This window comes from Arvicanthis niloticus, chromosome 19, assembly GCF_011762505.2.
Source record: "Arvicanthis niloticus isolate mArvNil1 chromosome 19, mArvNil1.pat.X, whole genome shotgun sequence".
In the NCBI taxonomy this organism is placed as follows: Eukaryota; Metazoa; Chordata; class Mammalia; order Rodentia; family Muridae; genus Arvicanthis; species Arvicanthis niloticus.
Genome location: NC_047676.1, coordinates 48,618,208 through 48,644,973, shown reverse-complemented (window position 1 = coordinate 48,644,973; position 26,766 = coordinate 48,618,208). Strand labels below are relative to the sequence as shown.

Here is a 26,766-nt window from a genome sequence, read left to right as displayed (position 1 = left end):
CATTTAGTCTTCCTCAGTTCAGCATTCAAGTGACTGTATTGTTTTTGAGACTTATTTACTTTTATATTATAGGTAAAATCGTTTTGTCTGCAGGTATATACGTGCACCACATGCATGCAGCATCCACCGAAGAGAGAAGCAGGCATTAGAACTGCTGGGACTGGAGTTACAGACAACTGTGAGCTGTTGTGTGGTACTGGGAATTGAACCTAGGTCCTTGTCTTAGGGTTTCATTGCTGTGAAGAGACACCATGACCATGGCAACTCTTATAAAGGACAACATTTAATTGGGGCTGGCTTACAGGTTCAATCCATTATTATGGCAGAAAGCGTGGCAGCATCCAGGCAGGCATGGTGCTGGAAGAGCTGAGAGTTCTACATCTTGTTCTGAAGGCAGCTAGGAGAAGACTGTCCTCAGACAGCTAGGAGGAGGGTCTCAAAGCCCACCCCCACAGTGACATACTTCCTCCAACAAGGCCACACCTACTCTAACAAGACAACACCCACTCCAACAAGGCCACACCTCCTAATAGTGCCACTCCCTGGGCCAAGTATATTTAAACCACCACAGCTCTGGAAAAGCTGTCAGTGTTTTTTAACTGCTGAGCCATCTCTCCAGCCCCCAGCGCCTATGTTCTTTTGTAAGCCTGTATGCTGTATGTACCATAATGAGTTTGCTTCTTTTGCTGCCTCATAGCATGCAGTCGTATGAGGCATCACTGTTTACTTATGGGGGGGTCTCGGAATAACTCACAGGTTTTGGCTAATAGAAATAATGGCAATGTAGCACTCCTCCTGTCTCTGACAATATTAACAGATTTAATTCTGATGGCCTTAGACACCAGCATGGAATTACTGTGTCACATTACACACGGATGTTATAGGACAGTAGATGCCAACAGTTTTCTAAAGTGCTTCCTAGGTGCCAAACACTCCTCTACGTTCTCTCCGTGGTTCAGTAGCCACCCTTATACACACTCATCATGAGGACTGGGGTCAATCACCCCATCAAAGAGCAGACTCCTTTCTTTGCCGACCTGTTTATTGCATGAGAAATCTGAACTGCCTACTGTGGTAAAGCACACCAGCACGTTCATTTTTTTCCCCCTAAGATCCAGGGAATTGAAGGCACAGCCGCAAGATGTGAAGATGGCTTCAGGCTGTCTGTCGGGAGCATCACTAGATTTCTTTAATGTTCAGTGAGGAACTGACGTGGGATTGATTTTTGCATACATTGAGAGGAAGGAGTTGTGTTGAGCCTTTTCACTGGAATGGATTTACTTTCATATTTTCTTCTTCCTTCTCACTTTCCTTTGACTCCCCTTCTTCCCCTCTAATGCCAGCCTTAAGTCCAGGCCTCATGTGTACTGAATGTTCTGGTTTTCTTCCTGATGAAGCGATAAAATGCTGACCAAAACCCATGGGGTAATGGTGCTTCCATCTCTAGGGAAGCTATCCAGGAAGACAAGGTGGGGATTTGAAGCAAAAATTAGAGAGAAATACCACTTATTGGCTTGCTCCCTCCACCCTGCTTAGCTACCTTTCTTATACAACTCAGGCCTACCTGCCACAGCAGGCTGAGTCCTCCAAAATCAATTAGCAATTAATAAATTGCCTCCCTGACATGCGCAGAGGCCAATCCAATAGACACAATTTTCCAGTTGAGGTCCCCCTCTGAGTTGTTCCGAATTGATAGTTGAGGCTTACTCTGACACTAAGCAAGGTTTGCACCCTGTTAAGCTTCATTCCTTTGTTAAAGAAAAAAAAAAACAGTAGAAAAAAGCCTCTGATGCCCTTTCTAGCCTCCAACAGCATCATTCAAAGGTTTCTATTTATTTATTTTTCTAATAATAGAACTTTGGTCCTAAGCAGATAATTATATTGTTATGTGGCAGAACTTCAGGTGATTTTAGTATTACCCACTCCTTATTCTGAGGAAACTGAATGTTTAATAAGCAGGCTCTTCTATACACAAGTTCACTTTATTAATAATGTCTTAAGACAGAGTGACTTGATTGACTGATGTCCATGGGAAATAGTACGGATGCAAGTGGTCTTAGCCTGTTAAGAAACTTCTGAGGCCGAGCCTGGAGACTTGGGCTTCTACTACTAGTCACTTGGGAGGCCCAGACACAAAGACTCGACTTAGGAAGAAGTAGAAAGCGTGCCGGAGGTGTAGCTCAGTCGTGGAGCACTCTGCTGGCAAAGCCGAGTACCGAAAAGAAAATCTAAAGAAAAGATGGAACAAAGAAACAAACTTCTGTGATCCTGATGTGGTCGAGTCTCTGAATCTAGGTGAGTGTTTGGCTGCACACTCTTTCCAGTGGGCGTGAAAGAGGAGATTCATGCCAACAGTGTAAAGGGCATCTCTTGGGAGTAGCAGGCTCCCACTTCTGTAGAAAGTGACGGGCTCTTGCTGCATCCTGTTGCTTGACAACAGCTTTGGAGCTGTGCTCAGACCCATGAATACCAGGAAAAGGCAGCCTTTCTGTGAGATGGTCATAGAAAAAACTCTCAGAAATTCCCAAATTTTTGTTCTGTTACTAAGGGAAAGGGGGAACAGATATTGATTGGAAGTTGCTACTAGGGAAACCGTTTCTGAAGCACCTTTAATTTTTCCTCTGTTGATTTCGCAGTGTAGTTTTCTTTCTCTCATCTTTTCCTGCCTCCCTCCCCCTCTCTCTTTCCTCTACCCCCCCAACTTCTCCTCCATCTTCTGTTGCCCCGGCATGCCCTCCCATATCCCACGGCTCACATTTTGACAAGGAGTAAGCCAAACAAAGATGGGAAAAGAGAAAAAGGACAAGTGATGACTTATAATGTCTTCTTTATATATTTTTTAAACTTTTATTATTAGTTTTTTATTACACAAGTAATACATGTTCATTGTAGAAAAATTAGAAAAACACAGAAAAGCAAAAAGAAAAATAATCACCCATAATCCCACTACCCAGGGATAACTGCTATTAACATTGTAGTGTATGGCCTTCTAGCTTTCTTATGCATATATATACATACATAGATATATTTATATGTGATTTTCTTTTTTTTACAAATATTGTATCATACTATACATACTGTTTTATAACATGTTTTTTCATTTAATATATGTTGTCAGTGTCATTGTTTATTCCCTGAAAAACTTATACAGATACTACATGCTCATTGTGAAAAAGTCAGAAATCACAGATATGCAAAAAGAAAATACGATTGCTCCAAATCTCACCCCCAGAGAGAAATACTGCTGTCCTGTAGGCAAACGGTCTTTCAGACCCTTTAATGCACACATGTGTAAGTATGTTGGTAAGAGGGTGGTTCTCGAGAAACTCCCCTATGACCTGCTTTTCTCAGTTTAACAACATAAAGTGCACATTTCAATAAATACACATGGCGTGCATTCTCAATCGGTGCACAGTATCCATTGAAAGGATATACCACATCTAAACATATAATGTAGGCATATTTACACAATGTCCTTTCTTGTATGACTTTTAAAACAATGAATAAATGCATCTCAGCTCATGTTTTTGCTTAACATTAAATAATATAATTACTTGTATAGTTTGTGTGTGTGTGTGTGTGTGTGTGTGTATGTATAGACACACATATGTCACAGAGTGCATGTGGAGATTAGAGGCCAACCCATAGGAGGAAACAGTTTCCTCCTACCATGTGAATCTAGGTGATGTAACTTGCTTGTCAGTAAGGGTCTTTTTATGCTGATCTGTCTTGCTGGCCTATTGCTGAGCTTTTAAGAAGAGAATTTCTTTAGTGTGAAGTTACTAGGCATGTATGAAAAACACATAGTGCCTAAATATTTCCCAGAAAGGTCAGATCAATTTATACTCCTGTTGACTATAAGAGAATGTTTATATCTCAAACTTCCTCAATGTTCCTGGAAGCTTATATATGCACATGTAACTCTCTCTGAGTTGTTTGTATCTGAAGTTTTGGCCACTAAGTCTATTGAAATATGTTCAGTGTTATCAGTGGATCATTTTACTGTGTGGTGCATTACTACCTTGAATCCTGACCGCAAACTGGAAAGTTTGATTTTTTTTTCTCTGAGTCACAAAATATTATTTATGCCATCCACTCACTGTCTACTCATTCAACGACTACGTTTTCGGTATTTGGTTTGTGTACAGCACTGTGTTAGGAGCTGAGAAAGCAATGTTAAGCAAAGTGTATGTGATTGTTGCCTTTTATACTTTCAATTTAGTGGGACAGACAGACAATCATCCAAGCAGTAACGGGGAAAGCACAAGTCTTGTAAAGCAAACTTGTTTTCCACAGTGCAGAAGTCCTTCACATAGTAGAGGCCTAATCTCTTTCTTGAATGCATTGTAAATATTATTTTCTTTTAATTTGGTTTATCATTTACTGTATAGGAGTTTTACATTCTTTTTAAAATTGCTATCAGTCCATCCATCTTTCCTTTTTCACTCCTGCCTTTGGTATTATGCTTAGAAAGGCTTTGCTTCCCCACACTAAACATCTTCATTAATCCGATGACAAGTAGTTTCTATTGTTGTCATTCATTCTTATGTTTTAACATGTAAATACTTGTTTCATCTAGAATGTATTTTGATTAAACTATAGACCTAAAATGGCACCCAGGAGAGGTTAATTTGTTATCCCTACATAACGTAATCACCCAGACTTCTCTCAGATCCGCAGTGTAGCACTCTCAGCTGTTTTAGGTTATTGATCTATTGTGGATGATGTAGCTGCTTGTGAGAATTTACTGTGAGGCCAACATAGTATGACCTATAGTTACGGGAAAGGTAAGCATTTTCTGTGGTGATATTCTAGAACAAAAGGAAAACACAGATATTGCTTAGGCATGGACATGTGGGGAAGGGATTTAAGCTGCACAATAATTCTTAATTCTCTCAACCCTGAGACGTTCACAGTCTGGAAGTCGTCATGGGGTCCTTGTTAATCGGGCCCCTTGGCATGAATAAGTAAGATGCTTTTGTGTATTTGCTTTGGTCTTTCTGGAGCTCAGCTTCCACTAGGTGGCAGCATTGCCTAACTCTGGGCATCTTAACGTTTCACAAGAGTAGGAAGGAACACAACCTGTTAAGCAGAGCTTGAGAATACCCCCCCCCACCATCAATTAGGGCCCCACTGCTTCTCCAGTTTGCTTTGTACCCCATTAGTGAATGGCGCACAGTGTAGTTTGCAGTGATTCTGTGTCTAGACACCAAACATCAGTGGTCAGACTTTAAAGTGATACTTAGGCCTTAAGGTTACTTCATGTGTTTTCCCCCAAAGAGTCTTTGAGCTCAGCCCCAACTGATTTAGAGCCCAGAACTGTGATTTTAAACAATACATTTGCCGTAGAGTTAACATGATGTTTACGTTCTTTCTACATGGTGATGTTTTTCAGGTTTCCCACAAAAAAAGAAAAAAAAAAACCATATATTCATTATGATTTGCAGGAAAACCTAAAATAGAATATAAAAAGTATGGCGGTAAAAATGAGTGTGTGTCACATTAAGTGTCATTTTTTTTTTCCTGTTTGTACACATGGGTTTGTGAGAGAATACTCAGCGTTTTGCTCAGACCCCTACAGAACAGCTGGCTGCTTTTGTTAAGTGCAAAGAACATTTCCTGCAGGGAGCAGAGGCAGCAGAACTTTATCTCATGGACTCACACCTGAGGAAGTCCTTTGGTGGGTGACAGGAGAGAGGGGCAGCTCCTACCGGATGCACTTGTCATATCTAAGGGGAGGTGGTGAATTGCCCAGGGCAACCATGAGCCAACATAGTTCTCAGAACCTTGATTATTAATGCTGCTTGAGGTCCTGCTACTGAAAGAACATCTGTAAATCTTGGAGTGTGTCTATCTATGGGAACTATAAAACTGAGCAAAGGCTGGGAACCAGGCACTGAATAAAACACAAGGTGGTTAACTCTATTACCTCAGATATGGAAAGTCTGGCTAGGTAATTAGACAAATTCCCGTCTCCATGAAGAGCTATCACGGCCTTCTTAGACATGGAGGTGAGACCTGAATTTTTATTTTTTTTTAACAGTCTTCAGTTGTACAAAGGACAATTGCACAGACGGTGTTGTCGTCACGCTGAGACTAAGGAGAGAGCTAGCACAAATGAACCAAGCAGGAGAGGTTTAGGCCAGGCACCCACAAGAGCGTGCTGGGTGCCTCAGGCTTATATCAGTTAGTACATTTGCATGGATTGTTAGGAACGAGGCTGAAGTTAAGGGTTCAGTCCAGTCAGAGTGTGGGAGATAACAGAGACAGGAGCTGAGATCATGCCAATTTAGAAATAATAGCTCATAAACAAGAAATGAGATAACCTTGGAACTTATCTCATTTGAAATGACCTGCAATCAGGAGAGAAGAGTAAGCCTTATTCAAGATAGCAGGTCAGGAGAGTTGGGAGTAGTTCCTTGTAAGGAGTCTTTAACACATTCTTGTCATTGTTTCATGAACATTCCATTCAGAAAGTTATAATCGTCTCATATAACTTGCCAAAAGTCCCTCTCTTACTGAATCCACGCATACTAGTAACAGTACATCAGCGACCAGCTTAGTGCAGCATAGTTGGGAGTGGGGTGGGGTGTACCAAGAACATGGCCAACACTGACTAGTGGAATTGAAATGCAGACCAAGATAGACTTTGGAGACCTCTTCTATCCCTGAATTCTTTCACTTTTGATACATTTAGATAGGAGACAATTCCAAGTGCTGAATGATCACCTTTGTAGATTTTAGGTTGAACTCTGGGAAATTGCTTTTTTTTTTTGTTTAAATATAGATCAAAACAGTCAAATAGCAGCCATTTCATAGAATTCAACCTAATACAATAATTATTCACACTTTCTCCATCTTCCATAAAGTGAAAGGCTTTGAAATATTTATTTTTTAGGCCAGAATATTAATATACATATAAGTGCCTCCTCAGGGCTGGGATTAAAGCCACCTGAAGGCAGCTAGTCTGTCCCTCTTAAGATTGGACACCTGTGCCTCTGGTCTGACTTGGAGATCTTTCAGAGCAGGGAACAAAAGTGCAAAGACTCCTGGGAAATTTCATCCAGGAAAAAGGTCAAAGGAAGGACAGGGGGAAATAAAACAGGATTTGTAGCATATTACAAGTCTGTGGAAAAAAAGAGCGCAGCAGAGCCATGAGCAGAACAACACAGCGTGTGGCTCCCTCTTTTCTAAAATACAGTATTGCTTGATGTGTCCTGTTCGCAAGAGTCCAAGCATAAGACAGGACACAGAGTACACATTGGAAAAGTCATATCTGCATAGTCATCTAAAATGAGACAAGCCAAGCTTAACTAAAACATCTTTTTTCATTAATAATGTAAAATGTTCAATAGTTTTATGATCTGAGCTAATTCCAGCATGCCCTATAAGGTTTAACACTATGCTGATGTGTGGACCCATGCTTCAGGTTTCAATTCAAACAATTTTACATCTGTGGGTAATTGTATATGTTACTACACCATTTTTTAACTGGATAACTTCATTTTCCAAGAACTTAAAAAGACACCATTGGATTAAAAGAAAGTTAGTTGCCCATATGCATTGTTCAAAGATAGTAGGATTACTGTGTATTTACAAAATGTATTTTCATATATGATGCTGTTGCATTATAAATTAAGATTTTTTTTTTTTTACATTGACACTTACAAATTCTGACAGAATGGAAGACTAAATGTGAGTGCAGAGAAAGCAACACATGAGGTGGCGTGTGTTTGGTTATAATATTTCTAATGATACTCACAGATTGGATTCTTGAACAGTTTTGCTGTTTTAAATAGATTTCTATATTTAGAGTCATTTTTTATATCTGATAAATTGTTAACATGATATCAGCAAGAGTTACAGATATACTATTATATGTGAAATATTCTTTTCTGTATAATACATTTAAAAAAACCTTTAAATAATTTAAAAATCATAATTCTTGCATCTGTCACGGCATGGTTCAGAGCAGACATGCACAATGTCAACTTTTAAAAAAATCCCTTTAAAAACAGGCTGCGCCTCTTTGAGTCTGGTCTTTCTTTCTTTTTTTCTTGATGGCAGCTGCTTTCAAGTGTGAAATCATTGAAAAGGGCAGGGAGAGGCAGATAAAAGTAATAAGGAAGTGTAGAAAACATGGCCAAAACCGTTCTCGGTGTCGGTGTCCCGCTGTGTGGAGGTCTTCCGGTTCTGTGGTGTTTTTCAGGTGATCTCGGTGGTGAGTTTCTGGGGGAACCACCTAGCTTGAGACAAGACAACATAACCCAAAGAACCTTCTCTTCCGTCTTCTGACCATGGGGTAGGGAGTTAGATTCAGAAGGCTGCTGTCATCTGTGATGGGACAGAGTGTGCATAGACGTGAGTTACAGAGAAGACAACCTGCTCATTATGAAGTGGCTTTAAGAAGCCATCATGTTGTCTATCACAGTTTAAATCTCAGCCATTTGGGCCAGACAATGCTGTGTTGTTAGAGGCTGTCTCAGGCATCAGAGGACTTCATTAACCCTTTGTTGTTAGAGTCTATCCTCTCTTTCTGAGGGACTTCATCAGTGGCCTTGGCCTTCACTAGGTGCAACCAAAAACATTCCCAGATCTGTCCAAATGTGGCCTGGGACAAAATATTCCAAGGCTGACAATCACTGGTTACAATTAAATTGAAACTGCTTGGAGACAGTTTTTCAGTTGGGAGATGTTGTACACACCTTAATAGAAACTGTTTCTCCCCCGCCCTCCAAGTAAGCTTGTCTTGTCTTCTAAGCCCGCCTTCCGTGACCTTCATCTGTCACTCAACCTCACTAAACTCTGATGTCCCCAAGTGTAAATTTGGGACATCAAAATTAATTGCAAATGATGCTTACCTTAAGTGAAGATGAAATGAAATAACTTAAAAGCAGTTCACTCTGACGGCAGCCGAGCGCCTCAGTTAAATAGATAATTAGTGACTATTTTCCGTTACATGGGACAATTTTCTTGGTGCCATTCAATTTCCTTCTTATCTTAGGGAGAAGTTTTTTAGCTATATTTTGTAGTCTCTTTCCATATACATATTTGGTCACACATTGTCTTAGTTACAGTTTTATTGTTGTGAAAAGAGACACCATGACCAAGGCAACTCATTTAAAGGACAACATTTAATTGGGGCTGGCTTACAGGTTCAGAGGTTTAGTCCATTATCATCAAGGTGGGAGCATGGGAGCAGTTCCTCCAAGAAGGCCACCCTACCTCTCTATGTGTGTGTGTGTGTGTGTGTGTGTGTGTGTGTGTGTGTGTGTGTGCGTGAGTGCGTGCGTGTATGGTCAGGTTGATAAGTATTGAAGCAGCACTTTGGGGATCAAAATTTTAGCATAATAATAATCAGAGGAAGAAAGGATCCAGAAGACTGACTTGCCTTTCTGAGCTGGGTTTTTAAAACCTACTGCAGTCTAGAAGAGAAGGTGACAGGAAGGTCCGGGGAGAGCAGAATTGGCCAGCATGGGTCTCAGAGGCTAGAGACAGTATAAGCCGGGAACTGCCAGCAGGGGCAGAGCTAGCACAGATCTTGGTGTGACAAACCGGATGATTGGCAGGGATGACTGCCAGGTGGCTTTTCACAATGGGGTTGAGAGATTCCCCTTTCCCACGTCCAACTTTAAAGGAAATAGAACCTCAGCAGGGCCATTCTTCAAAGTTAGATGAAGGCATGGATGCAAGGAGGGAGGCACAATACATGAAGGGAACTGGTTTGTAGCTGAGGTTTGTTTTTCTTCATTACAGAGCCTAGATGTTCTGGACAAAAATAAACCCTGGCTTCCCGAGTCTCTTATAAAACTGTTTTGTGCAGGTACCCAAGTCCCCTCATCTTCCCTAAAGTCTCCAATGTGTCAATATGTCATACTTCTAGCAAATGAGTACTGACCACCCAAACTGACAGGGGCCATGGCACTGGTTCAATTTGTGATATATTTAGCTGTACCCTGAGAAGCATGTTTAAGCCAAAAGAAACACCAGACATCCAGCTGTGCACAGCAAATGACTCTAACATGGCTGGCCCCCTTTCTTGTCTCCAGCGACTAAAACACTCCTCTAAAATTCAGATTCTTCAGGCCTGGACAAAACCAGGTCCATTTATATTCTTTTAATTGTGAAACAATTATTCAAAATTATCCAGGCAACTGTATTTTGAGGGCTAAGACTACAACCTCTTTCTTCTATATTTAACTTGTTTCAAAAGAGTGAAGACCCTGGAGGAAATGCCAGGCCCTGTACCTAAGCACAGGCATCGCTGTGCAGAGGAGCTATCTCAGGCGAATCATATTTTTAGAACAGAAAGGAATCATACATAAATACATAACTCAGGTTTTCATCATTTCTGGGACTTATTTTAACTACCAAATGGTCAATGAACTCAGTCTGACTGGACAGGTTCTGAAGGGCAGCTCACAGTCTCCTTAGAGATTTAGGTAACAACAGCACTTCCTGAAATTCAAGTTCACCAACAATGCAGTGCTTTTTGGAAGAGAGTCATCAAAACTAGGAAGATATTTATAGATGAGAAAGATTCTCTCTCTCTCTCTCTCTCTCTCTCTCTCTCTCTCTCTCTCTCTCTCTCTCTCCCACCTCCTTCTTCTTTCTCTCCTCCCTCCTTCCTCTCTCTCCCTCCCTGTCTCCCTTCCTCCCTCCCACCTCCTCTCTCTCTCTCTCTCTCTCTCTCTCAGACTTGTAAGATCTACCATTTAATTTCTACATCTCCTTTCCTTTCTTACATGTTATTCCCACCACATAAGGAAATGTTTGCTGTACATTTTATAAAGGAAATGTCTGCACCTACTGTTAGCACAGGGATGTCCCGCTATCTTTTTTATGTTAAAAGCACAGAGGAGGTGTCACAAGGAGAGATGAGATTTTCACCATGACTCTTGTTTACTCTTGTTTTTATTACAGTAAATAAAAAGCCCTTTCTATGGAAGAGCCTTTTTTACCCTTCCTTGTAGGCATGTGTGTGTTTCATATAGGATATACATACATGTATATATGCAGGATATCTATGCTGCATAGATGTTTGCACACATGCATGTGTGTCACTTACAAGTGGACATAGTCTAGGATGAGTGGGAAAATGCTGACATTAGGTAGAGGCCGTGCTGCTACTGAGGATGAGGACTGGCTTGGGTATCGTTGGTGTGCATTTGTCCCTCCTTTGCCTAGACCACAGCTTGTCTCAGCATCACCTTGGGCAGAGGAGAAACAAGAGCTTGGAAATCCTTGCACAGATCTGGAACAGCTAAAGGATGACAACAGCTATAGTAAGTTCTAAAATCCATCAAACAGCAAAGATGTCTAGGATGGTTTGATGCTAACTCAACTCCAGGCAAAGATATCTTGCAGCATGAACTGACATCCCGCTTCTGATTTTGGAAGGGCTGTTGAAAGAACATGAACGAAGTGGAATATTCCCTGACTCCCTTTAAATTCTCTGGGCAAGTCTAGTGAACTCGTTAGGAAATTGTTGGTTTTTACTATAAATGCATGTTTGAATGTGGCTTTTAAAGGCTTCTATAAATTATGTTTTCCCCAAAGCACACAATTTCAAAAAGACATAACAAAGACAGCTTGAAGAATGAAAAAGAAAGATGGGAAAGAAAATGAAGAAACATCAAGGAGAAAGTAAGTGAAGGGTGTGGACGTGAAGTGGGGCAGGAACAGTCACCATCAGTCAGTCCAAGGACTAGGGTGGCTTAGGAAACATGAGGTTATTGCTCCATTACTCAGTTTTCTGTTGCTAATATTTGTTATACAAATGATGTTTTGAGAAAAAGAGAGGAACAGAAAACTGAGAAGTTTCAAATAATAATCTGAGTTAGAGTTGTGTTCTCAGACATAGTTAAGAGAAGTGGTCAGATGGATGCTGTTGTCTTTAAAATAACTCTTCTATTGCCCCCTTCTTTATATATGAATATATATGCATGCATATATACACACATATCTGTATGTATATATGTGCATATATACACACATATACATATGTGTATATATACATATGTATAATTATGTATCATATAATAATTACCTATATATTATATAACAACTATATAATGTATATTATATAATAAATTATATATCACATATAATGAGGCAGATAGAGAGGGGGAACACATTTTAGAGGACTTAGTGGCTCTCAAATGACAGCTGTATTAGCATCATCCAAGCCCTTTCAATGCACAGATAATTGACTTCAACCTCCCACCCCAACCCCCAGTTTCTTGACCAGTATACTGGTCTGATGTGGAACTAGAAGAGCAGCGTGTCTTAAGTGTTCCTAGAGGTACTGATGTTACGAGTCATAAGGGCAGACTTTGAGAATCACTAAGTGAACAGAGGACCTACTGAGTGCAAAGCTCTTACATGATGCTTAATTTGTTCATCAACTTAGTGGAATGTAGAATCATCAAGAAAAGAAATCTCTGGCTGTGCTAGTAAGGGGCTTTGTAAATGGGGTTAGTTCTAGCGAGAGAGCTACCCTAAAGGCAGACGGTAATCCTCCATAAGGTCCTGGACTGAGTAAGTGAGATGAGTGTCATACCCATGCTCTCTATGGAAACAGTTTGACCAGTACCTGCCTAGGTTTGAAAGTTGCCTAAATGTGCCCTGGCTCTCTATACATGTCCTCCGTTCCCCCAAAGCTTTCCCTACTGTTATACTTATCTGCTATGATAGACTTGATGTCCTATAAGCCAACAGAAATGCTTCCTTTCTTCTTTCAGTTGTTTTGTGAGGTACTTTTATTGCAGCAATGAGGTAAGTAACTAATACATCCTGTGCTGGGTAGTTTGGCTAATACCAAAATGGGGTTTGAAAGAAACATGACCTCAAAGGACTTTTCTTGTCTAGCTGTGAGACTGCATCTGCAAAAGCATGAGCAAGATCCAAGCACAGTGCTATGAGACTTCCCGAGGAGAGGGGCAGAGGTGTCACTCCCACTTAAAGGCGTCATTCATGGAAGACTCATGTAGGCCTGGGTGACCATTCACTTGAGTGTTTGCTGAAGGGGGAGGCATTCTGAATGAAGGAGATAGTGTGAACCAGACAAAAAGGCACCAATGGCTGGTAAGTAAGGTCAGGCTCAAATAAACAGTCTAGTCAGGGTGGACTGAAAGGGTTATGAAGAAGCGAACAGTACAAACAAAAACTACATAAAATTACCAACTAAAATTACACACTGTCTTTTCTTTGCTTTTACATATACTTCCTTTGCTCCACAGCCTTCCCTCCCTGGCTGATTGGAACTCTCCTTCTTGAGATTAGCCTCAGCTACTTATTTCTGTGCATTTTCTGACTCCTCCATGCCTCTGCCTCCACCCCATTCCCATCGTTCTATCGGCAATTGCCTGGGCAGATTCGTTCCCTCTAGTCCCATCAATCTTCCCACCGTTGCCAAAACCAACCATTTATGAAGTCTTCATATATTTATCCTTGCTGTCCCAGCTCTCTGTGTCTGACTCACTGAACAACCCTCCCCAGCCAGGCTCTCCTGTCCCAAATGCCAAGTCAGCAGCTTTTACCATCACCACCAGTGACTACCGTTCTGCTGAAGCCTTTGGACTGTGCGGCGTTTACCCAGCTCAATCGCCCGACATAACTAACTGTTCCTTCCTCGCAAACATCTTGGTTTGTTTTTGCAATGCTCTTTGGGTTTTCCTCTTGGGAGCTCTTTGTGGACTGGTCTTCTTTCGATTCAAGCCTTACAGTTTTGCATTCCAGAGCATCCTCATGTCTTCCCTCAATGCTACTAACCATTGGATACTATCCCCAGGGCTCCTCCATGTCTAAAACTATAGTCCTGTTCTACCTCTTGCCTCTTGCCTTTTCTTTTCTCAGCTTAATGATTGATAGCACTATTTATTCTACTAGTCAAGACTGAACCCAGATTCACCCTTGATTCTGCTTTCTCCCTTATGAATCATATCTGACCTGTCATATCTTCCTCCCTAGTTCCTTGGCATTACACAATATCTGAAGCATGTCTCATCTGGAACACAGCTCTTGCCCCCTAACTGAATTCCATTCTAGGGCAGATTCAGTTCCTATGGATTCCAAGGCATGCTATCAACTCTTGGATTCCACAAATGAGCAAAAGATACCAACACATCCCACAGACCTCATTAAGTCAGAATTGTAGCAAAGGTGAAACTGTCTTTCAGGCTTAATCTATTTCTGTTGGTTTGTTTTGTTTTATAACAGCACGCATTGTCCTTCACTTTCCAATCTCCTTTGAGCCTTTGTCAGTAACCTTGTGGGCTCTCCACAGGTGGCTCCATTTGTAATCCATTTGACACAGCAAGCTGATCATAATTAATGAAGCTCCCTGCAGCACCATCAATGACCCAGAATGGAGGGCAGGAGGGGCACTGGAGCAGAGGAAGGGACAGCAGGCCTGGAGCCAGGAGACATTGCCTGCAGCTCACCGCGGAGGTACCACAGAACAAGGGTCGCTTACTCTCCTTCTGGATACCCGCATCTCCAAGCTCAGGCCGAAAAGGCACTGACAGGCAATGCCCAAAATGTAGGCACTTCAGTGATGATCTCAATCCCCGCCCTTGGCCACTCTGCTTTCTTTCTTACTAAAAATCAACTTCAAGTGAATGTTTGTTGAGTAGCAAGTGGGAGAGATGTATTTCCAGTGTTGAAATGAACCCTGGACCAGTTCCAAAGGAAGAACTGAAATAGATCCTGGAGAAGAGGAGCGTCTGAGCTGTCAGGGCTTCCCCATGGTCAGCAGGCCAAATGCAAGAAGCCAGGACCATGAGTGACATCTTTCTCCCCCTTTCTGTTTCTAACACACATGCAAATAGAATAAAAACAGAAAGGAGATAAGCCAGAGAAGAAACAGATGGCTTTCTATAATGGGTTTTCAACCAGTTAGGATCAGCTTTTGAGAACAAGGGTCTACGTGAAAGAACTGGAATAAATTTTCCACATACTACCCCATTCTCTGCACACCTTAAGTCAGACCTGCATAGCGCACAGACTACTAGTTTGGGGAGGCTCTGTGGCTATCTCAGTCTACGAGGTCAGAGGGAAAAATCTGGATGATTTCCAAAATGAATTGAATGGCACTGCCATATGTGTCTGTCAAAAACTGTCCCTGGAGATTGTTGATCCTTCCCTCGGGGCCTGTCTGCCCTCTTCCTCTGGTTCTCCCAGCTCTCTGCCCACTGCTGGCACAGTGACAGCACACTGTGAGTGGAGGCCACCTTGCTAAGTGTTTGCATTTCTCCTCAAAATGAGGCGCCTGGATTTCCAAAAGCTCTTCATTTCAACGATTCTTTTTATTATTAGAATGAGACTGAACCAACTTCTGAATAAATCATTGTGCTTTTATTTTCCAGATGGACTCATGATTTAAGACCTCGGATTATTTACTCGGGTGATTTCTTCCCTTTTATGTTTTCACTAAAAAGCATCAGCTCTCGTTGTTCTTTTATTGTACAAATCCATTGAAAAGTCCCAGTAAGTTTTCCATTTATAAAACACAAAAATATTTCTATTATACCTTCTGTGATTTTGAAAATTACCTAATTAAAATGACATTTCTGTTTCTCTGTTAACACACAGTCCCACCGTGGATGCGTGGACGTGGACTGGCAATAGATGTGGAAAGAAGTTTTATGAAAATACAAATTTCGTGGCACTCACAAAATTCAGACTGGGCACCCTGGAAAACTGAATGCTAGCTTCAGTAAGAGGGTGGGGTAGTGTCCATAGGGGAGATTGACAAACCCATTGATCCTAATGTGTGTTACAAATTTCAAGTCCCAGAGGCCTATTCTCTGACCTCAAGACTGACTGGACATGGGCATGACACATGATCTTTGCAGGATGAGCTCTACTTGCTGTTGCTTTGGAGTTCTGAGCAAGTCTGTGTGGACCAGCTACTAAATGCTAACAACAGTTTCCAAACATGATAGCAGAGTGGTCCTAGGTTCTTTTCAAAACTTTATTTCATCTCTCCCATATGCTACTCAACAAACATCCCCTTGAAGTCAATTTTCAGTTGCTTTGCTCTTTGTATGATTGACGAGAGACATGTGGTGTGTACTGCCTCAAGCCACCGTCTGAAGTATGCGACATTATCTCCTCACTTTCTGAAATTTCCGGAAGTCTAGCTACTTGCTCAGGGTCACGTGGTTGGACAATGGCAGAGCCAGACTCTGACCTCAAGCCTAGCTTTACTTGAAGCCCTTCATCTTACACCCATAGGTGCGTCAAGGCAGCAGCTTTGTATGTGTAGTCAGAGAACTCTCCTATTGCTACACATCTATTTTCTCCTGGGACTCTGAAGCACACTGACTGGTTTCGGGGGGTGGGCTTGGCCTCTGTGAGAAGATTCTACAAGCTTACTTGGAATTACCTGTCCTGCCTCCCTCCTCCCCTGCCTCATATTCTGACCCAGGCCTCCAGCACAGTGTCACTCATGCGGCATCTCAGCCTTTGTCTGGTGTTCTCGCCTGCCTCCACCTCTCCACCTTCTGCTGATATGCTCTGAGCCAAAAGGCTCTTCAGCTTTGCTGCCAAGTCCTCCTCCTTCTCCCTCCTCCTCACTCAGCTTCCCTTGCTCCCAGGCAGACAGTATACTGCCCTCTCTCCTGCACAGGCTTTCTTCGGTGGAAACAGGAGGTTTTTTCCCCTTGCCTCTAAAGAGCCTTTCCCATCCTCTTAGTACCACTTTCTGAAGCGAATGCTTCACTCATGGCTGCTCTAGCTAAGTCTGCTTAATGCAAAGCACTTATTATTCACTTGTGTGCACATTTTCAGTCCTACAGTCCTGCAAAGATTTAACAAATGTTTATTGTTTGTGCCAGGTGTTATTCTAACTGTGTTCTAGGCTCCAGATACAGGGCATCCAATAGTTAACAAAATCAAGACCATTTCTCATTCTGGTGAATATCCCTTCACAGGTCTTTGTCAGGTTGGATTCTTTTACATCCTCTGGAGATGGTCTACCTGAGTTCAAATCCATAGCACAGTCATTCTACTATAATCCATATGACTTTGAAAAACCTAACCTCCGAATCTCAGTTCTCTGTAAATTAGGAAAACTCTAATAGAATCTCCCTAAATCATTATTAGATTTTAGTAGGAGACTGGAAATTTAGCTAAGTGGTAGCCTGCTTGCCTAACATGTAAGGCCCTAGCTTTGACCCCTAGTATGGGAGAAGCAAACAAACAAAATTTAGTAATTATATAAGCCAACATAGCTGATACATGTGAAGTACTCAGGACAGTAATCCCCAATATGAATTGATTCTATTATTCTTTTATGTAATTAAGTATGTAAATGGAGGGATATTTTTACAGTAGTCTATAAACCTTGTGCGGATGAAAGCCACGTTCTTTGTCCTCTTGTAGAGGTATCCCTGGTGTGGCTCTTTCCATGGCACATGACAGGTCTGGCAGGGATGTGAGCATTCTCTTTTCAGGAGAGTGTATCTCTGTCTCCATTAGAGGAAACTCACTCACCAAGACTACAGCCTCACCCACTCTCTCTAAGAAGGTTCCCTCTTTTTGTGGGAAACCCTGGCACTGCCTTTCTGAGAAGCAACTTCCAAGTCGAACATGGTCTGTCTCAAAGAGAAATCCCAGGACTCACCTTGATTTTTCAGTGGTAAAGGCATCGTTTCCCTGAGTTTGCTAAGAAGGTTTTTCATTTCTCTCATGTCTCTGCAAAGTTGATAGAAAGAAAAATTAGCTGTATGTTTTCCAAATGAAGCCTCAAGCAGTATGTTCTATGGGATGAATGAAAGGTGGGATTCCGCATGGAATTTTACCAGTTCTTGTTTCTAATAGATACATACTGAATTTATTTTGCTTTTACAAGAAAGAATATCAGATAGGATTTGGCTCCAGCCCTCTGCATCTCTGCTTTTGGTCGGACTTGGCTGAATTCAGTGGAGAGCGTTTTTAATGAGGACAGTACTATGGATCTACAGGGAGAGGCCAAGGATACACAACTGGAACAATGGACTCCTGGGGAAAGTCAGGATTCAGGATGCATCACTGGGGCTATGGTCAGATGGCTGTGCTTGGTGCGGATTCCCTGCTGTCTGCCATGAACAGAACTGAATGATAGCAGAGCAATAAATTGTTATAGCTGTGTGGTTGTTGTGTGGAACTAGGCATCAAACCCAGGACCTTGTGAATACCAGGGAGGTTTTTTATTAGTGAACTACACTCAAAGTCTTTGCTTTGAGTTTCTGGCTTTCCTACTTTAGCCTCCTGAGTGCTGGGATGAGCTTGTCCCATCAGACTTGACAAGGGACACATTCTGAGGTCTCTAGAGATGAGCTCTTCTTCATAGTAGAGATGCTGGAAGAGAGGCCGCTGATGACTTGATGGGAGGGGAAGAACTAAGTGCATACTGCTGGAATGAAGCTCCGTTATCACCTTGTCCTGGATGATTACCTATGCTCCCCCTGTATCCAAGAAGAGAACCTGCTTGGGTTGGTTTCTGGAATGGTCAGCTGCCAGTGACTTCACAAGAGCTCTGCTAAGGAGTTAAATGCCAGCCCAGTTTACGGCGCACTGAATACTGGACACAGAGAACGGGAATACAAAAGAAGTTCATCCCTGCCTGCATTTCTTGCTGCCTGCTTCCCTCAGGCTTGCCTGTCTCCTTTGGCCAAAGTCTGGACTTAAATTCTGTCCAGCAACTTTGCCAACATGGCAGGCTATCCTATTCGAGACTTATTGCCACGTTTGATTGATTTCTTAAAGCATGAGGTGTGGGTCTAACTGTTGTCAGACGTGTATGAAGAGGAAATAGTTTTGCAGATGCCTTTTGTTCTGACCATGGCATTCTGACACTGTCCCTCCTTTCCCTGGGAGCAGAATAAAGAATTTTTTATTTCATAAATTAAGATACATAACTCATTATTTGTTCATACTTCTATAAAATGGAGACAAACACACTTTATTGTTTGAATTATTGGATATCGAAGCCTATGCAAGTCATATTAATAGCACACAATTACCACGGATGCACCAGTTTCCTATAAACAAGGAAATTTGGTAATTAGCTTTAGAATTATTTTACAAGCCGAAAGTCGAGCCACAGTGGCTATAAATGCCATTGTGTTTTCCATTTCTAAAAATACAAAAATTAAAATGTTCATTATCATGTCAGTGACTCAACTCCACACACACAGAGAGAAAAACAGAGAGTAGAATTATCCCAGGTTCATTCAGCTGCTTTGTGCCAGCTCTGAGAACATTCAGGGCAAAGGGTCAGGCGTTAGTGTGGAGGCTACATATGGGCCTCATCTGTTAGCTCTGCAGAGCAGTGTTTTCACCATGTTGGTGGGATGATTCTCGTTCTTGTATTATCAGTGCTTTCTTTCCCCAACAAAATAGAATCATTGTAGATGTTTTGTCCATTCTGAAGGAAGTCCCTCTCTAGCAGTAAGCTGCAGAGGTCAGTGTGTGAACTCCTTCTGACTAGTAAGATACCATCAGCTATATTCCTGGAGAGAAAGAAGACTGGGTGCTGTGAAAATCCGTGAATGGGTCAAAATGCTAAGCAGGGTATTCCAAATACCTCACGTCTAAGAGTCTGTTGGAAGTATCTGGATAATAATGATTCTTTTTCCTTAAACAAAAGGGTAATTTAGTAACTGGCCAATGGGTGAATGGTGATGATAATAGTAACAGCTCTGCCTTTTTCTCTCTGAAGTGCTCTGTTTCCTTTTTTTTCCCTTCTCATTTTGAGATAGGACCTCCCCAATACCGGAATTACAGCTGTGCACTACCATTCTTGGCTTGTTCTCAGTTTCCATGGAGATGTGACGCCTTGGATGAGGGAGATACGCAGAGGTCTAGGAGCCTGACAGTGCTGTAGATCTGCTACAGTCTGCTATCGGGTGTAGACTTCTTATGCGGCTTGAGCATTAAATGGTCCCCAAAGTTTATGTGTTGAAGGCTTGGTCCCAATGGGAGGTACCGCTAAGAGGTCAGACCATGAGGGCTCTGACTTAATTGGCAGGTTAGTGCACTGACGGATCAATTATTTGATGGCATTTTGGGGAGGTAGGAAAACTAGGAAGTGGGGCACAGCTGGGGAAGGGATAGAAGGACCCTTGGAACATTCAGGATGGAGTCCAAGGGTGTGAGGCTGACGAACTTTCAAGGGCATGGCATGCAGATGAAGCAAAAGGAAGAGGTGGTCATGTGTCACTGGGTGTATGCCTTTGAAGGACACATCTTGCCTCCACCCCCTTCTGCTTTCCCTCTGCTTCCTGGTAGTCAGGAGGTGAGTAGTGTCTTCTGTTTTGGGCTCTACCGTATCAACTCAGGCTTAAAGGCAATGGAGCCAGCTGCTTATAGACTACATCTCCAGAAGTCAGGAGCCCAAACAAATCCTTCACCTCTGAGCTATTTTTTCATCAATTTGTCATAGTGATAGAAACCCGACTAACACCTTGCTCTCTCCCCAGGCTTTCCTCTGCAGATTAGGTAGACTCCAAGTTCCTGCCAGCCTAGCTGCTCTGTCAGATTATAAAGAACCCGTTTCTCCTGAACCTGAAATAGACAACCCTAAGAACATGGACCGGAAGAAGGTCAGCATCCATTCAGGGGACATCCCCACTTACCTTTCAGTGTTTTCAATATCTGTGGCGACCTGCCAGGACTGCTGCTGGCTATCTAGAGGGGATGACAAGGAGTCCTCCAGGGCAGGTGTTTCAGCATTCTCCTCAGTTTTGCTGTCCAAACTCTTCACTCCCCCACTAGCTTCTTTTCCTAAAGGGAAGGTATTTGGTAAGAGGAAGGGGGTAAGAAATCAGCAATGTAATTTCTCTACTTAGGATGTCATAAAGACTGCTATGCTTTGAGTCAAACGCTTCATTAAACTCAATGTCTGTCTGTGGTATGAAGCGACTGTGTGTATTTATGTATGTGTGTATGTATCTTTGTGTAAATGTGCATGTGTATATGTGTGTATATATGCATGTGCATGCGTGTGTGTGTGTGTGTGTGTGTGTGTGTGTGTGTGTGTGTGTATAGTATGCTCTTACAACATTCTGGAATGATAGTTGAGGTTAATACCACCAAAAGGTCAAAACGAAGTTAAGAGCCCAACCTTTGATGAAGAGTTGCTTTGTAACCTGGCATGAGTGACTTAGATCACCCTCGTGGGAGCAGGGATTTAGCCTGTGAACATGAGCTGGGATTTGCTCTCAGAGCCAGGAGTGAGTGTCAGGGTCAGGAGCAGGTGACACACAGCAGGGTGAGTGGGAGCCTCCTGCTGTTCTCTCTGATCCTGGACACTGACTTTCTCAGGCTACTGCAGAGCATGGACCTGCTTTCTGTTTCCTTGGCTCTCCAATCTCCTTCAACACAGCAGTCTATGTGAAGAAAAGCCAGCCTTGTGATGCAACAATCCTGTGTTGACGTGGCAAAGACTCATCAGCGGAAAGGCCATGTGAAAGGCCTTATCCTGAGTGATTGTTCATGGCAAAGCACTGCCTAGCCTTGACTAAGACTTGTGCTTGTGTGGCGGGTCTCAAATAAATAAATTCCCTAACAACACTAAACATTGGTTCAACCATAAAGTGATATGAGATTAAATTGAGGATCACAGTTCTTGGTCTAGGTACATACTCTGTCATAATCTTCTATTTTACCTTGAAAATATTTATAACCACAGAGTGTAGAAATGACCCACAAGGTCAGAGAACTAGGCTTTCACCTTCTCCATCTTTGTTATTTGTTTATTTGCTTCTTCAGTTATGTTCCCATAGAAATATTTCTTGAGTATCAGCTAAGTTCCGAACACTAGGCTTGATACTGTGTATGTGTGTATGCATATATCTTTGTGTGTATGTGCATGTGCCTGTGTATTTGCATGTGTGTGTGTCTGCATGTGTGTGCGTGTATGTTTGTGTGAGAAAAAACAGAGAAAGACTGGTTTTTCCTCCTCCTCTTCTTCCTCCTTGCTGTTCTTTCGATCTCCTCTCTCTTTTCCTTCTCTCCCTTCCCTTCTCCTTTAGACAAGATCTTGTTATATAGCCCTGGATGTATGGGCAGTATGTAGCTCAGGCTGGCCTCAAACTCATGGTAATCCTCCTCTCTCAGCTTGCTGAGTGCTAAATCTGCAGTCACAAGCTACCAGCAGACATTAGCAAAAACCATATAAATAACGGCAAAGCTGTTGCTTAACGTTATGCAGTTTGGAGAAAAGGTATATCTTGTGTTTTATACTTTTACTTAACTTTATTTTTAGTATGTAGACATAATTCTAGAGAAATTGCAACTGGTGTCTATCATTGAACATTTATGACATAGAAGCTCTTAGCTCAGTCTTAACAATGCTGGCAACAAATGAACAAACCCACAAACTTTTGAAAAGACTGGCTACTCACGGGAAAAATCTAACTGTCCTATAGGAACTGGTGGCAGCTCTTCGTCTTCCGACCCCTAAGTTAGCAATACAAGGAGAAACGGACACACCATGAAGTGGGAGCTGTGTACCATTCCTCAAAGCACACCAGCAAGGAACCCTGGAGAAGTGAGCCAGACCATAAGGACAGGTTGTCTGATGGGAAGTTTTGATCCTTGGCAGTGTGCTTTATGCGTGTCTATCCTGGGGGATGTAGCTTGTCTGAGGACCCATTTTTTTTTTTTTTTTCAATTTTATGGTATGCTGTTGGGTGGAAAGTTATTAAGCACATAATCTAGCAGGTTATCATGTCACAGTCGGAGGGCAATGGCTTCTTAAAGACATGTGTGTTTGCCTCCTGGAACAAGTACAGTTGTCCAGTTGCTACCCACCTCTGGGCAGAATTCATTCGTGGACTTGAACTGGGTGATTTGGGAGAGGGCCAAGGGACACTTCTGGGAAAAGCCCTCTACTTTTTAAATTTTGAAGGCTACATAAGATGAAGACATGTGTGGAATGTGCCTTTAATAGATTATTTAAGAGGAGATCTGTGGAACAAAGGTTCTTAGCCTTTATGTGCCTCAAAATACGCATCCTTTCCCTCTCCCTCTCCTACTGTGCATGTGTTGAAGTCTTATTGGCTACACACAGAGATTTATGTTCAAACGAAGTTTCTCTGAGAACTCAGATGGCATTGTTCTCTCAACTTCTATTTATAACTAGTGACGGCTTTTGTATGTGGTCTATTTATGGATCTCTGAAAAGTTGTAGGGTATAATCTTTAAACTTTTGAATCCTAAAATGTCTTCTAAATATGTCTCTGCATGAATTCTTTTTTATGTTATCTTTTTTTTGACACTTGATTAGGATTTACCCTTTATTTTGAAAGATTCCCTTTAAGAGGGCATCTAAAATTCTGTATGAAATTTACATATATTTGTGACAAACCATTTAAATGTAAGTTGCATGCCTTGCTAATACAGAGTCACAAATACTTGAGTGTGTATTACCTAATGAAGAAGGATGCTATGGATGGACAATGGTTCAGTGGGTAAGCAGTAACATGCTGATCATGCCTATATCCCCAGCACTTGGAGGAATAGGTAGACAGATCCTGGAAGCTCTATGCCTGGCCAGCCTCCTATAAGCAGTGAGTTTGGGCTCAGTGAGAGACAGAGTGTGCCAAGTAAATAAGGCACACAGTGACATGGGAAGGCACTCAACATTCTTTACCAGCCTCTGATTAGACAGGTGTACACACTACACCTGTGTATTATACATACGTGAATACAACAGACACACACCAAACACACAAAAATAGAGAGGAAGAAAGAATAAAGATGTTTTATTATATTAACCCCAAACAATGATCATATCAAATAATTCGAAAACTTTGGTTGAATACAACTCAATACACCAAATGCAGTCTGTAGCACACTTGTTCAATGGTTTGAACAATGTTCTCCTTAATAAATGTTAAGTAAATGTTCTCCATTTACTTTCATGTTTCTGTGCATTCCCTTTATCTACTCTAAAACTTTCTTTGTTTATATCTCATGAATCTTTTTGAATTGAGTTCACAGAAGTTGTTTTATAGAATGCCTTTCTTTTTATCTGGATCTGTCTGATGATTGCCCCATGTCTAGGTGAGTAATAACCATTTTCAGCAAGAATATTGCACACGTGATACTGGGTCCTTGATTAGTCACCCTGGAAAATGCATATGTTATATGATCCACTGTTCTCGATGTTAACATGGCTAAGATGGTGACCGATGACTTTTCCTGTTACAGTCACCCCTTTCTCTTTGTTTCTATAACCTATCAGGCAATTAATTGAGATAGCATAGTAGTTTTAAATAAAATATTTCAAGGTCTAGGACTTGCCATTTAAGTGTGAGGACTTGAGCTTGGCTCACTCCAAAACCCATGTAAAGTTGGGTGAGTTTGGTGACTGTACTCCTAGTCCTGAGGCGATGGAGATGGGAGATGCAGGGGCAAGTTGGTTATAAGAGACTAGCCCAATCACTAAGGACCAGGTTCAGAAAGAGATCCTGCCTCACTCTGTTACCAACTTGGTATAGATAACTCTTGTTTGAGGAGTACGGCAGACTCATGAATATCTTTGCATATGATGATTATACAAATTTTAAACTTTGATCATCATGAGAGCTCTTTTTCCAATGTTGCTTATTTATTACATTTGGTATCTTTCTTTAGTAATGTTGATTTTTCTTGAAAACTTGGTTCTTCCTGGATGTCTGTTCAGATATGTTCTTGAGCCTCTCTACCACTTCTCCCAGCAGTGTCCGAGCAACCATGGAGGATGAGCAGGCTGTGTGGCTGGACAATATGCCTTTGCAATCCTTTTTATGGGTGCAAGACTTCCCAGTGCAAAGGTTTCACTTCCTGGGTTTCCTGGCAGGTGTTACTCCTGCTGAGTTTCCTGCTTGAAATCCCTGATTTCCAGTGAACAGCTAAGAAGTTTAACTCCCCGCTCTGATGCGCTGACTGTAATCCCAACTCACTTTCTTTTTGTCTCATTGCTGTCTTTGTGCAGGCCTAGTATTATCTCACACTCTATTCTGCTTTGCTTCCCAAGATGGACCCTCGTAGCTTCTGCGGGAGTTGGTGGTAGCCCAACTCTAAGTGCAGTTTCAAATACTAACTCCAACCATTATAGAAACTCTTCCTATGGTTTAAATTTGTTGCCTGGGTTTGAAATGTTTCTGGATTTGATTTCTTTCTTTTAAAAGAATTTCTCTATCCTTTGAATTCTTTTTGTTTCTTCCTGGCCTCTTTTTTCTTTTCTTTTCTTTTTTTTTAAAATCTGCCTGGTTTCCTCTGTTCTTTTATTCCTATGAAATTCAATCTGAATTGCTTGTCAGTTTGAAGAAATCCTTTAACCTTTTTGGTCTGCTTAGTTATGCCTTGTCTGTTTTTTAGAGTTATGGGAGATGTTCTGTGCTTTCCAGCCTCTACTCCTTTCCTCTACAGTTGGAAAGAGCCATGTGACAGTTATGGACAATGGACTCTTCAGACTCCTTCCCGAATAGCCTCCTACAGAAGTCCCATGCTTTCTGAAAGCTGGATCAATGTTCCACCCTAACTCTGACATCATTGGATTATGCCATAAATGAGTAAACTTATTGTTCTAACCTATTGAGATACAGCATTATTTCATAAAGCAGTTACTCCACCCTGACAAGCTAATATGGCTTTATTTTTTCTAATATATTTTTCTATGATTTCGATGAAAAAATTATTTTAATTAAGGAAGTGAAATATCCTTAAGTTTAGGTCAACATTTCTGTTATGTTTTCCTTTCTAATTACATCCCCTTTCTGTTGACATGAGACGGAGAATGCAAGAAATTCATCTACTTATTCAGTAAGCATTACTTGAATCTTTGCTCCAAGTTCTATGTTAGATGCTGGGAATATACTCAAGATCACCAAAATCTACAAAGAACAACAGAAAAGAAAACAGGTAATAAATGTCAACCTTGGGGTTTGTGAGATGGCTCAGTGGTTAACAGCACTGACTGCTCTTCTGGAGGTTATGAGTTCAAATCCCAGCAACAACATGTTGACTCACAACCATCCATAATGAGATCTGATGTCCTCATATGAGCGAGTTGGGGGCCTGGAGCAAGAGGGAGAAGGGGAAGGGGAAAAATAAATGTCAATCTTTATGTATGTGCCATTTCCGGCACCAAGGGAATGATTGAAGGACAAGAACCAGCCCAGATGTAGGGTGTCAGGAGTAGATTTCTGCAGGAAGTCACATCTAAATTATGATCCTAAATAAAGTTCGGGGATGGGCCGGGATCAGTGTCAAGTTGGATAGAACTTGACATATATTTTCCCAGGCAGAAGGATATGCAGAAAAGCTGTCCACTGAGGTTCTACAAAGTAGTTTAAGCTACTTTGTATGTGTTAGAGTTGGGTACAGGGGCAAGCAAGTATGGGGTATCGCTGGTGGTCTGCGAGACTAGAGAAGGGTCAGTTTGTAGACGTTCTTTTGAGCTACTTGAAATACTAGCAGAAAAGATAGTACCCTACACACCCGATCAGTAACCCATTTGAGGTCTTGACCCCAGCTTCCGTCCTTTGCTGACCTGGTCTTGGAATGGAGGACTTTTTATATAATACCTGGTTGGGCTCCCCGTCCTGCTCTTAGGAAAGGGATCAGTGTGCTTCCAAATGGTGGCTTCAAAACCATATTTTGCTTTGCCTAAGAGAGTGACTGTGCATCCAAAATCATTTCCTATTATGAAATGAAAAGTCCTATCCCCTGAAAATCAATTTCAGGCCTCAGTGAGCAAATATTTGCTTGGGGGAGGGGATGGGAATG

The 26,766-nt window shown here is 41.7% G+C and overlaps 1 protein-coding gene across 2 annotated transcripts in view; it reads right to left on the bottom strand.

Moving 5' to 3' along the window:
- Window positions 1–2,822: 2,822 nt before the first annotated feature.
- Window positions 2,823–26,766, bottom strand: part of Rgs7bp (regulator of G protein signaling 7 binding protein) — a 100,281-nt gene continuing 76,337 nt past the window's right edge. For both annotated transcript variants that reach the window (XM_034523425.2, XM_076916234.1), the window contains exons 4-6: window positions 20,625–20,772; window positions 17,630–17,700; window positions 2,823–8,334 (exon numbers count right to left, since the gene is read on the bottom strand). In XM_034523425.2, the coding sequence (XP_034379316.1) occupies window positions 8,243–8,334; window positions 17,630–17,700; window positions 20,625–20,772 (311 nt within the window). In that variant the 3' untranslated portion in view covers window positions 2,823–8,242. The remainder of the gene's footprint in view (window positions 8,335–17,629; window positions 17,701–20,624; window positions 20,773–26,766) is intronic.